The 13,320-nt window shown below is 37.5% G+C and overlaps 1 protein-coding gene across 3 annotated transcripts in view; it reads left to right on the forward strand.

Moving 5' to 3' along the window:
* Positions 1–13,320, forward strand: part of ARFGEF1 (ADP ribosylation factor guanine nucleotide exchange factor 1) — a 133,024-nt gene that overhangs the window by 39,334 nt on the left and 80,370 nt on the right. For all 3 annotated transcript variants that reach the window (XM_025265289.3, XM_006069520.4, XM_044928704.2), the window contains exons 2-5: positions 9,079–9,109; positions 9,631–9,787; positions 10,996–11,142; positions 12,680–12,859. In XM_025265289.3, the coding sequence (XP_025121074.3) occupies positions 9,079–9,109; positions 9,631–9,787; positions 10,996–11,142; positions 12,680–12,859 (515 nt within the window). The remainder of the gene's footprint in view (positions 1–9,078; positions 9,110–9,630; positions 9,788–10,995; positions 11,143–12,679; positions 12,860–13,320) is intronic.

The raw sequence follows: 13,320 nt of genomic DNA on the forward strand, positions 1-13,320 counted from the left end.
TCTACTGTGGGTAAAACACTGTAAAATAGCATTGCATGCTACAGAGAAATTGTTCCTGAAAGGAACAGTCAATTGATGTGGCAGACTTCACTGATGTCTTATTTTAAGAAATTGCCGTAGCCACCCCACTCAGCAACCCCCACCCTCATCAGTCAGCAGCCATCAACTCCAAGGCAAGACCCTCCACAAGGTGAAGGTTTGAATGATTGATAGTATTTTTTAGCAATAAAATATTTTTTGTTTTGTTTTGGGAGGGGCGGCGCCACACCGCCTGGCTTTCAGGATCTTAGTTTCCAGACCAGGGATGGAACCTGTGCCTGTGCGTTGAAAGCATGAAACCATAACCACTGGATCACCAGGGGATTCCCCCGAAGTATTTTTTAATTAGAGTATGGGCATGTTTTTAAGGCATAATTCTATTATGGCACACTTAATAGATTACAGTATAGTATAAACATAACTTTTATAGGCCCTGGAAACCAAACATTTGTGTGCCTTTATTGCGATACTTGCTGTATTGCAGTGGTCTGGGACTGAACCCTCCAGGATCTCTGAGGTATGCTTGTATACATTTATGAAATGCTTTCATAAAATTAAGCTTGGGTGGTTGCCTGCTGCTGCTGCTAAGTCACTTCAGTCGTGTCCGACTCTATGTGACCCCATAGACGGCAGCCCACCAGGCTCCCCTGTCCCTGGGATTCTCCAGGCAAGAACACTGGAGTGGGTTGCCATGGCCTTCTCGAAGGCATGAAAGTGAAAAGTGAAAGTGAAGTCACTCAGTCGTGTCCGACTCTTAGCGATCCCGTGGACTGCAGCCAACCAGGCTCCTCCGTCCATGGGATTTTCCCAGCAAGAGTACTGGAGTGGGCTGCCATTGCCTTCTCCATCACACTTCCTAGATGCTCCTAATATTCTTATGAGTGGTTGTTTAGTTGCTTAGTCGTGTCCAACACTTTTGTGACCCCATGGACCATAGCCCATCAGGCTCCTCTGTCCATGGGATATCCAATGCAAGAATAGTAGAGTGCATTTCCGTTTCCTTCTCCAGGGCATCTTCCCAACCCAGGGATCAAACCCCTGTCACCTGCATTGGCAGGCAGATTCTTTACTGCTGAGCCACTGGGGAAGCCCCATTCTTACGAGATAGAAATCTAAATATTATTTTGCCTGTTTGAAAAGTCTATAAACTCAAGTTTAGAAAGGTCATACAGTGGCAGACCTGGGGTTTGACTCTCAATCTTTCGGGGCTTCTAACCCATTTCTTGCTACTGTATTTTGCTTATGCAGCCAAGTTGAAATAGAACTCAAGGCCCTGACTTCCACAAGTGCAGTATTCTTTCCGTGATCCCATAGCTGTGGCTTCTGCATATCTTCCTTTGAGCAGAATCTATGAAATGTCGATTGTTTATTTACCAGTAGGGATGTTAACACTGAGAACAATAACTGTTCTTGTTGATTTTCACTGTAGCCACTGCAAGTTGTTGATCGAAGACGGCCGCTGCATTCCTTTCTGTCCAAATATTTAGTTCTGTTAAAGGACCATGTTCATAATTCATGATTTCACTAAGAGTTTATTTTGTCTTAGTTTTCTTTAAATTTGGCTCACCTTTATATTTATCCCTTTAGTGTCATTAGACAGGCACTTGATCTGAATTCTATTGAGATTTTTTATTTTGTATTTTATACATGAAGCCTGGAAATGGAAAGAATTATTGAGTTGAAATATTTACTATTCTAATTACATTTCTAATTTTGATTTTCAAAATACGATTTTTTTTCTATTTCTGAATTAACAGGCAGCACAGTGGTTTATTGTTTTGTTAGAACTTGCATGGGCACATTGGAAAATTATAAAAACAGTGTTGTTCTAAAGTTAATATTCTTTTTAAATTAATATGTCATTGAAATTTAGTCCTTTGATTTAGGCTTATTCCATAGCAAAGTCATACTTAAATCATTCTAAATCCTTCTTGTCATCTTGGGTAAGTCACTTCAGGTTTTTTATTCAGGTTATTTAATCTGTAAAATGGACATGTTGGCAGTACTGTCTGCTGTTCTAAGAATTAATATGTATGTAGAACTTTTTGGTAAATTGTAACATGCTACACAAATACAAGATATTTTTGTTGTTTATTAGACTTGTTTGTATTTGTGTGATTTTGGTGAGCTAATCAATTTTCATTATCTTAGAAGACATTTCTCATTAACCTCAGTTTTATTGATGTACCACACATTGAAGAAACAGTTTCAGTCTATTAGAATTTTTCATTCCTACTTTTAAGTTATTTACCATGGAAGATTTACTTAAGTACATTAGAGAAGATAAATTTCAGTAGTATGCCATGTCTGCAGGGAATGTTCCAAAATCCCCAGTGGATGCTTGGAACAGTGGGTAGCTATTGAACCATCTGTATACTGTGTTTTTACCTAAACATACATACCTATGATACAGTTTTAAGTACAGTAAATTATGAACAATTAACATAGAACAATTAAAGCAATATAAGGTAATAAGATTAGTAAATATGGTCTCTTTCTCTAAATATATCTTATTGTAAAAATTTAACGCCTTTTCCATCTTAACTAAGCACTTAACACACTATGGCTGTAACTTTTGCAGTTTGAGGTGTGACAGCAAAATTAACACAAATTTCTTTTTCTTTCTTCACAATTTTGTGTGTAGAAGGTTCGTTTTTACCGAATATCTTAGCAACCTCAGCCTTCAGGTTTTTTTCTTTCCTTATTAAGTCAAGAACTTACACCTTTTCACTTAAAGAAATTACGTTTAGTTACGTGCACGCGTGCTCAGTTGTGTCCTACTCTTTGTGACCCCATGGACTATAGCCCGCCTGGTTCTTCTGTCCATGGGATTTCTCGGGAGAGATTACTGAAGTGGGTTGCCATTTCCTCCTCCAGGGGATCTTCCCAACGTAGGAACGGAACCCACATCTCTTGCTTCTAGGGATCAAACCTATGTCCCTTTCATCTCCTGCGTTGGGAAGATGGGAAGCCCAAAAGAAAGCACTTTAAGTGAAGCTAAAACTACTCTTTACCAGCATCACTGCTCTTGCACTTTGGGGCCATTTTTCAGTCACATACGGGTTACTTGAACACAGCACTGTGATACCATCTGTGACTGTTGATCCTGATAACCAAGAACAATAATAAGTCAGAGCAGGAAACTCTGAAGAGATGGATGGTTCATGCCGTTAATGGGACCAAACAGGACCAAATGGTGTGGGTTAGCACAGGATTTCATCACACTGCTCCACATGTCATGCAGTTTAAAACTTCTGTTTATTTCTGGAATTTTCCATTTAATATTTTCAGACTGCAGTTGACTGTGGGTAATTGAAATTTCAGAAAGGGAACCATGAGAGGGGGTCTACTGTATATGTAATCTTTGGCTAGAAATCAGGGTCTAAATTTAAAAGTTGTATAGTGCCTTTCTGTTACAAGTAATGAACAATCTTTTCAAACGTTAACTTTGGGAATTGTAAGTTTGAGTGATCGTAGGCTGATGGTCGGAGAAGGCAGTGGCAACCCACTCCAGTACTCTTGCCTGGAAAATCCCATGGACGGAGGAGCCTGGCGGGCTGCAGTCCATGGGGTCGCTAGAGTCGGACACGACTGAGCGACTTCACTTTCACTTTTCACTTTCATGCCTTGGAGAAGGAAATGGCAACCCACTCCAGTGTTCTTGCCTGGAGAATCCCAGGGATGGGGAAGTCTGGTGGGCTGCCGTCTATGGGGTCGCACAGAGTCGGACATGACTGAAGCGACTTAGCAGCAGCAGCAGGCTGACTGTGGCTCTTGTGTCCAGTTTTCATTTAAGTGGGAGCATCCCGTCTCTCCCCCTTAGGTGGCTTCTCCTGTTTTTTGGTGGCAATTTCACTTTACACCTTTATTCTGAAAATTCCACCAATATTCAACCCATTGAGGACAGTTAGAATGTTTGCAGTCAGAATTTTGCCCTTCTTTTTGACACATCCTCCAGAACCATATTGGGCTTCCCAGGTAGCTCAGTGGGTCAAGAATCCTCCTGTCAATGCAGGAGACATGTGTTTGATCCCTGGGTCAGGAAGATCCCGTGGGGAAGGAAATGACAACCCACTCCAGTATTCTTGCCTAAGGAATTCCATGGAAAGGGGAGCCTGGCAGGCTGTGGTCACTGGGGTCACAGAAGAGCTGGACTCGACTTAGCGACTAAGCACACACGCACACTGGAGCAATAGTATCAAATGGGGCTCTGCTGGCTTTCCGTGGAGAGGGCAGGACTATTGGCTTTTGAATGAAAATCTGTTCTTCTCCCTTTGTATTTCAGAAAATAGCCACTCCTATCTAGTTTTGACTGTGATACAAAAACATTTATTTGAGATTCAGCAGCAAATTTGGTAATATAAAGGACTGCTCAGTTTGGTTTATGGTGCTTGTTTCCTTTTATAGAAGACTGCAAGGTAAATTTTAGCTTAGCTCAGGGCAAAATGATACACATACATAATCAGTAAACTTTCTAAGCTGTGTAAGAGCACTTAAATTATTGCATTGATAGCTGTGACAGTTTTTATTGTAAGCCATGGCGATTGATAAAATCTTACAGTATAAGATCTTTCTGCTGCCTTTAGATTGGAAGGAAGATGGTGGTGAGAGGAGTAGTGTAAGAAAAAGTTATCTTTCTGTTTTCTGGGTGCTAAAAAGAAACTTCAACTGGTCTTCTGTTTTAAATTACTTTGTACTTCATAGCTATCAATTATTTATATATGATTTAGTCATAATTTTGTAAATGAATTTTGCAGAGGACCTCCAAGTCCTGAGGAGGCTGCTAAATCTATTACAAGGGTAGAAGTCCAGGCTGCATTTTTATACCTGTTAACCACCTGGACTCCAATTGCTCAGAATCCACTGGAACTTTCCACATTCCTGGCAGGTTTTCTTTTTGTGTGTGTGTGCTCCTCAGTTAGCTGTCTCTCCCATTTGCCAGAGTTATTTCAAATCCCAGTCTCCTCCTGCCTCCTTAGCCTTTTCTAAGGAGGCCCAGTTACCTATTGCTGTATGATAAACCAGTCCAAGACTTAGTGGTGTGACTCAACAACCATTTTATTATGCTCAGAGTCTCTGTGTTCCAGGAATTCAGGTGAGCCATGTTGCTGCTCCACAGCATCGGGAGTCTCAGGTGAGAAGACACAAATGCTGGGGGAGATATGAATGGCAGAGAACTGGAATCCTTGGGAGGCTTCTTCACTCAGCGTGTCTGGTGCCTGGTCTGCGATGATTTGAAAGCTGGGCTCAACTGGTGTTGTTGACTGAACAACTTACATACAGCTTCCCGGTGGCTTGGACTTCCCACATCAGGGCCTTTGTGTTCCATGAGTGGGTGTCTGGAGACCCAGCATTCCAGGAGAATTGGTCAGGAGCTGCTTGGCCTTTTCTGACCTGAATCTTGGTGGTGTTCCCTGTCACTTCCACTGTATGCTATTGGTTAGGAATGAATTTCCGAGGCCAGCCATACATAAGAAGGATGAAATTAGACTGTCTTCTCTTGGTGAGGTGTGCAAGGTCACTCTGCAGAAGGGCATGTGGGGGTGGAAAATAAAATAGTGACTATTTTTGAAAATACAGTCTGTCACATTATTTCTTGATCTTCAAATTCATATACCTGAGTGCCTGCTGAATACTGCCACTTGAACATCCCCATTGCTTAAAACAAGATACGACCAAAATTTTCCTCCTCTTGTCCCGTGCACCTTCACCCCAACTACTGCACAGCGAGAAAACTGTTTGGTGTCTAAATTAGTGATACCTTTAGTATCCAGTTAGGCAAGCCCCATCTTCTCTTCTTGCTCCTTCTCCTCCTAGATAAATGAGATTGTTTCATTGTTTTTCCTCCCATGATGTCCATGGAATCACATTTACTCATCCCTGGTGTCACAGCTTTTGTTCAAGCCATTATCTCTCTCTTCCGTAAATACTGTAACATTCTATTTAATGCCTGTATTTTTGTTTAATCCTTAACTGTTTGAAATGTGATGCTAAAGTCATAGGATTGGCTTTGAAAAAGTAAACCTAACAGAATATATATACTTTGTTATTTTTCAAAGCGATCCCTTACATTTATGTAGTATTTTAGAAATGTTTTGTTTCAAATTGCTTAAATGTATAGTCATCTTTAGTCATTGTTGATCCAAATTACTGCTTTTAATTAATCCTATATCATCTTTATAGTCTGGGTTACAGACTTCTTTCAGAATCTAATGAGAGTTACATACTTTTTCTAAAACACTGCTTGCAAACTGACAATTTGCCATGGTTTGCAGAAGCACTGAAGTTAAGAACTTTTGTTTTGAGGTCACATACCATTCTTCATGCTTGGCTCCAAACCACTTGTGGTTAATTGGTGGTTAGAATTTGATTCCTTTTCTAGAGATTTTTTTCCTTCTATGAGATTATTCATTTAAAAGAAGGAAGCAGGCAGGAAAGAACTGAAGGCAATGAATTCCACAAATATTTTTGAATACTGGCAGTATTATGATAATCGAAGCATAACCTCCCACAGTTACTGCTCTGAAGGAGACAGTACATTGGACGTGTAAGTTTTAATATGTTTATTACAGACTCTTCATTTGGCTTTGTCTTTCCTTAGATTGGGAGCTTCCCTGGTGGCTCAGATCGTAAAAAGTGTCTGCTTGCAATGCGGGAGATCCGGGTTTGATCCCTGGGTTGAGAAGATCCCCTGGAGAAGGAAATGGCAACCCACTCCAGTACTCTTGCCTGGAAAATTCCATGGATGGAGGAGCCTTGTAGGGTTGCAAAGAGTTGGACAAGATTGAACAACTTCATTTTCACTTTTCCTTAGATTGGGGCTTCCCTTGTGGCTCAGCTGGTAAAGAATCCACCTGCAATGTGGGAGACCCGGGTTCAACCCCTGGTTTGGGAATAACACCTGGAGAAGGGAAAAGCTACCCACTCCAGTATTCTGGCCTAGAGAACTTCATGGACTGTATAGTCCATGGGATCACAGAGAGTCAAACACAACTGAGCAACTTTGACTTCACTTCCTTAAATTATCAATTTGCTTTGAGTGAGTAAGTGCTGTTGCTCTGTAAGCTGTAAGACAGTGATGTCATGAGAAGTAAAGTGATGTCATGAGAGGTAGATGTAAATCACATGTATCATACATATGCATTTTAATAGAATTTCTTGAAATCTGTATAAATGTCATTTTGAAGTTTATATTGTACTGTCAGTGGGGGAAAAGAAAACTGCTCAGCAAGTTGATGGAAATCATATTATGAGACAGAATATTGAATATACTTGGGGAACCAGGTACATAACTTGCATGTGATCAGCTTTTTTTTTTTTTTAATAAATCATTCTTTCCTGCTCATTAAACAAGTCCTGTGCCTTATTAACTGTTCTGGTAATTTAATATACTTTGTTTGCAGTAACCTAATGTACCCGAAAGAGTAAAACTTGTGTTTCTTTTAAAATACTTTAAAATCTATACTTTTTATGCTAATTTACACTGACCTGTTTCCTCCAATTTTTAACCTTTTCCTTCTATATATAATATGGTGGTTGTTTCTAAGGTTTTAGAAACATTGTATAAAAATGGTTGTGAAGGGATAGGGTGAGTTAATGGCTAGAGAGACAATGATTCCTGAAAGAATTTCAGTACTAAAGTGTTATGACTACATATTTAAAACAAACAAATCCAGCGTCTGGTTTTTGTTTTACTTCAGCTCAAGAGTGAGGACTTTTATCACGTCTGTATTGTCTAATTGCGTCGCCTAGTGTTTCCAGAGCAGTGTCAGAACGGTTTTGCTGTTTGTGGTCATCCTTGTAAAGAGTCTGACTGTAATGGGAAAATATTTCACAGTTAAGCACCAAGTGGTTTTGAATTTGAGTATACTATTTCTTAATTTGATACTTTAGTATTTTGTTTTTTCTGGGTTTTTTTTCCTTTAAAAATTGAGAATTAATTAGTTTACAGTTGAGACTTGAACAGTGCAGATTTGAACTGCGTGAGTTCACATGTACATGGATATTTTTCAGTAGTAAATACTGCAGTAGCACACATCCTTGGTAGATTGAATCCTGGATACAGAGGAACAGCAGAAGTGGAGGGCTGACTGTAATTTAGCCCTCACCTTGTGCAAGGGTCAACTATACTTCTCGATTCTACTGTTGAAGGCCAACCTGAAGCAAACTCTTTTCAAGCCCTGATTCGTCAGAGAGGCAATTGCCTTGAATGAGGTGTTACTGGGCATTTATTACAAGTTAAGAAATGTGTTAGTCCATGTAAAACGTAATAGTGCTTATCCCATAATAAATACTCAATAACTATAGTTATTATTAATGGTATATTTGAATGCTTTTCTTACAAATTTCCTACAGGTTTAATCAATTAACCAGATTCCTCAATTTATTATTAAATTTAAGGTTATTCTATGACAGGTACAATTCCTCACATTTACCTCATCTCTATTGGATATAAACAGCAAAAGGGGAAATTTCCCATTAAATTGGGCATGTGTATGTTATAGTGCCTTGTATGGTCATAAGTAGAAAAATTGGTTAAATATCAACACATCTGTACATGATCAAGAATTTATAGTCCTGGCCTGATAATCGCCTTGAGATAATCCCAAGGGGGTATCTTGAGTTATTTTCCTCACCCACATGTGCCTTATATTTTGTCATTTGAATACAGTATACATATTATTCTGTTCTTAATATTAATGCCTTTGGTTAATGCAAATACTAACTTGACCCTCCTCCCCCAAGAAAAAACTACTTTGAGAAAAGGAAATGCTTTGAAAATTAGTAATCTGTCATTTGTACCTATTCTTGTGGTTGTTAATGTATGTTCTTCATAAGTCTTATAGAATTATATTATTTGTGTAAATTAATACATTTGGCAGCAACGGAGTTTTAATACCTGATTTTTTTTGAAATTGTATTCTTCCCGACATCTTATAGAAGTTATAAATTAAAAAGCCTGTAATCAAATTAGTTAATGATCTTTCTCTTGTCAAGTTTTCTAATGTACGCTTCTTTTCTTCTCCTGCCCCCAACCAGAGGAAATAAAAGCGGAAACTGAAAAGCAGAGGTTTGTGGGTTTTTTTTTCCTTCAGTAAAAATAATTTGCAAACTTATTAGTCTTGGCAAAATAATAATGTAGTCATCTCTGTTTGGATGTGGCAGATTTTCTGTATGTGATCTTTATAATAAAATCAATTTTTAAAAAATGATTTTGAGAAATATTATAAACGTACTTACAAATACAAAAAGATTTTATAAATAAGCGTATTTCTGAAATACTGTAAGATATGCTTTGTCTTTCCTTAAAGACTGATTCATGTTTAGAAAGATTACTAAATATTTAGTAACCTATATAATTTAAAAATTAATTGTTTAATTAAATAATTTTCTTGAGTTTAGTTATAGCTTTGATGACTAGCTTATGACCTGTAGCAAATCACTTAACTTCTCTGGGCTTTGGTTTCCTCATGAAATACGAGAAAATGAAGATTGGTTTAGCACAGTGCCTTTTAGAACTGGAATTAGAGTGAGAATATCATCAAGATGATGAATATGATATTCTAATCAAACTCTTCGTTTTTCCTTTAGTCCTCCTCACGGAGAAGCAAAAGCTGGATCAAGCACCCTTCCACCAGTGAAATCAAAGACAAATTTTATTGAAGCAGACAAGTACTTCCTCCCCTTTGAATTGGCATGCCAGTCCAAATGTCCCCGCATAGTCAGTACATCTCTAGATTGTTTACAGGTATGTATAAAATGGCACTATCTAAAAACCCTCCAATTTGAATGTATTCCTATATATTACAGTTGATGAATAGCTCAGGCATTTTATGTGAAAGCCTTGATTATTCTTTTTGTGGTAAGAAACTAAATGGTTTCTTACACTCAAGAGAAACAGTAGTTGCAAAAAGATGTTTCTAGGTTAAAGGTAAACAAATCATTAGTTAGCTTAGTGAGAGGCAGTGTTTTCTAAGGTTATTAATAATGAAAGTTAACCTGCTGGTAATTTTGCATATTTCATTATTTGCAGTGATTTTACTAGATGCTTGCTGTTTTATGTAAAGCAGTAGGTTAATATTAACAGTTCAATATTTATACTTACTACAAAACTTTAGCACTGACCTTTATTTATATCAGAAAATTCTTTTCTGTCTTCCTGTTTTACTTAACACACACAAACATGCGTGTGCGCACGTGTGTATGCAGATTCTCTTAGATATTTGTGAGACAAACCTCCAGAGAGTCAGTCCTTCTCTTTTCAGGTATTTTCACTGTTTGGGGATTATACCTTTTAAACTAACAATTGAGTGGAAAAGATCATATCCATATGATTTGTTGTTAAGATAGGTTAAGGATAAGTTCATTTGATTTGTGGCCTTGTTTTCTCTGAAAAATTAAAATTATAATATCTAAGGCCTTCCTTCCAGGGTTGTAATGGTAATGATACATGAACAAATCTGTGATACATTGTGGCCAGTGTGTGGAAATTGGGTTTCAGCATATTCACAGATCCAGTTTGGAAACAGATTTGGGTCATTTGAGTGTGTTAAGATAGCTTTCACAAAAGCAGTATCAGTAATGTTTGGATAGAAAGCAGTGAGTTGTTACAACTCATCAGAGACAAGTTCTAAGGCCTGCCTTTGTCAAAGTATTGCCCGATGGTTTTGTTATCATTATTTTGCTGTTTTTGTGATTATTACAAGTGTAAATGATTTTACATGTTTATAGCTAATAAAGCTTTCTTCAGGAAAAGTTGGTATAGCCTTGACTTTTGCTATATCTTAATATTTTTGTGTAAAAAATTTAACATATAATCAATTTGTATATTATAATTTTAATGTGTATTTCATTAGTGTATATGTGTGTGTTTGTGTGTGTGTGTGTGTGTGTATATATATATATATATATATTTGTTAGCTTAATCAGGATATTTATCTTCTTTCTTGGTTTCAGAAACTTATTGCTTATGGGCACTTGACTGGCAATGCTCCAGATAGTACAACACCAGGCAAAAAATTAATTGATAGAATTATTGAAACAATTTGTGGCTGTTTCCAAGGTCCTCAAACAGATGAAGGAGTTCAGTTACAAATAATAAAGGTAATTAATTATAAGAACTGAATTTGTTATTCATTATCTGTGCTTTTTAAAATCAGAAGCCTTTTACCTTGACTTCCCTGGTGGTTTAGATGGTAAAGCATCTGCCTACAATGTGGGAGACCCAAGTTTGATCCCTGGGTTGGGAAGATCCCCTGGAGAAGGGAATGGCAACCCACTCCAGTACTCTTACCTAGAAAATCCCATGGACGGAGGAGCATGGTAGGCTGCAGTCCATGGAGTCACGAAGAGTCGGATGTGACTGAGCGACTTTGCATTCACTTTTACCTTGAGAGCATTGGGAAAAGTCATTTTTTGAGCTTTCCAGATAAGATGAAGTTCATTTGGGCTTTTTAGATTCTATTTCAGGGAACTTTATTATTAGATGCTGAGAGTTCACTAGGGGAAGACTCTTACTTTGAAGGTCCCAGTTTAGGCCCCCAGAATCTTCCAGAGCTTTTCAGTTTCTGGCATGATCTATGTTTTGAGCTTTAGGGTAGCATGTGAAGGTCCCGTGACCCTTCTAGTTTCTTCTTCTCCTGTCATACCCCTGGTAGTCGGCTTTCTAGTCCCAGGCTTCACCATGTGAAACACTTGTGCACCGGTTTCCCTGTGTCCCTTGCGCCTGTCAGTCTGCTGAACCTGCTCGGGTAGTCCTGTCCTAGGTTTGTGCTCTGATACACCTGGATCATTAAACTCCTTTAAAGAAAAATCACTCATTTGTGTTTTCAGTCTGATATGTAGATACTCAGTTTTTAATGTTACTGCTGATAGTAGTGGTGGTATGTTGATTTGTCAGCAAAATTCTCTTGTACTATTAGTACTTTAGTTTACATGTATAATGTGTTCCTTTACATGTGGTTATCACCCCTCTGAGCTTTTCAGTCTCAGCATTCTCTTCATAAATCATAAAATATCTTGATTCTAAAAAAGCGACCCAGTCTGGCCTCTCATTTGCAGCTTCATGTCAGCTGTGGTTTGTTTAGTATGTGCTCAGTGCTGACCTGCATGGCACTGAACAGCATGTTAAAGGAAGGACAAAGATACGAGTCCTTGCTTTTGAGAAATTGAGTAATGTGTGACAGTTCACATAAATTAAAGCTGTTCATTTTATTGGAGGATTATTTTAAATGTTTTATTTTAAAACATTTAAAACATTTATCTTCAACAATAACAACAGCACACTGAGTTCAGTCTAAAAGTTAGATCTCAGAAAAATTTGAAAGTGAATAGGACACTATATATTCTGTAAAGTTGATGTTTAGCTCAACGGATACATCATATGAAGCATATATCTGTGCTATACTATGACAGTATTAATGTGCATTTTAGTAGACTAAAATAATATTTCTGTTAAAATGACACAGTTGATGATATATTTAAGGTAGGTAGAAACTCTTGTATACTTTACCTTAGAGTGGTAATGGTGTCTGAAAGTTTTTAATTCTGATACAAAAATAGCCATGTATTTTTGTGCTGAAACTCTGGATGTGAAAAATTGCTTTATCTTAGTTTTCTTCTTCTTTTTTTTTTTTTTAAGGCTTTACTAACTGCAGTAACATCTCAACACATAGAAATTCATGAAGGAACTGTACTGCAAGCTGTGAGAACATGTTACAATATATATCTAGCAAGCAAAAATCTCATCAATCAGACAACAGCCAAAGCTACTCTTACTCAGATGTTAAATGTTATCTTTGCACGCATGGAAAACCAAGCAGTAAGTATTAAAAAATGAGAGAGATGGTATAGAACACCACAGGCATCAACTATAGAAAATATTTTGAAAAAATTATAATAAAATCTTTTGTGACTGTGCAGAAAATATCTTCGTTTACAGTTTTATGTACTGGAGATCTGTGGTATTTTGTTTTGACTGGCTTACTGACTTGTTTGCTTTTGGATTAAAATGTTTTGTGTTTTTTTCTCATCACAAATAGAATTTGAAAGATAGAGATTGATTGGCATCATCCTGATGGAAGTGTTTATGAATTGATATTTTTATTGCTCTCAAGCTTAGATCAGTGAATGTAGTTAGAAAGTTACCTAGTGTGATCTATTCTTATAGAAAATTATTCATTGAGCCTTTAAAAAGTGAAATAAATTTATGTAGTAATGGAATATATTTGGGGAGGAAAGTAAGAGACCAGCAGCTAGAGAATCTTTTTTAATTGTTTAGGT

The sequence above is a fragment of the Bubalus bubalis genome, chromosome 15 (assembly GCF_019923935.1).
Source record: "Bubalus bubalis isolate 160015118507 breed Murrah chromosome 15, NDDB_SH_1, whole genome shotgun sequence".
NCBI classification, from domain to species: Eukaryota; Metazoa; Chordata; class Mammalia; order Artiodactyla; family Bovidae; genus Bubalus; species Bubalus bubalis.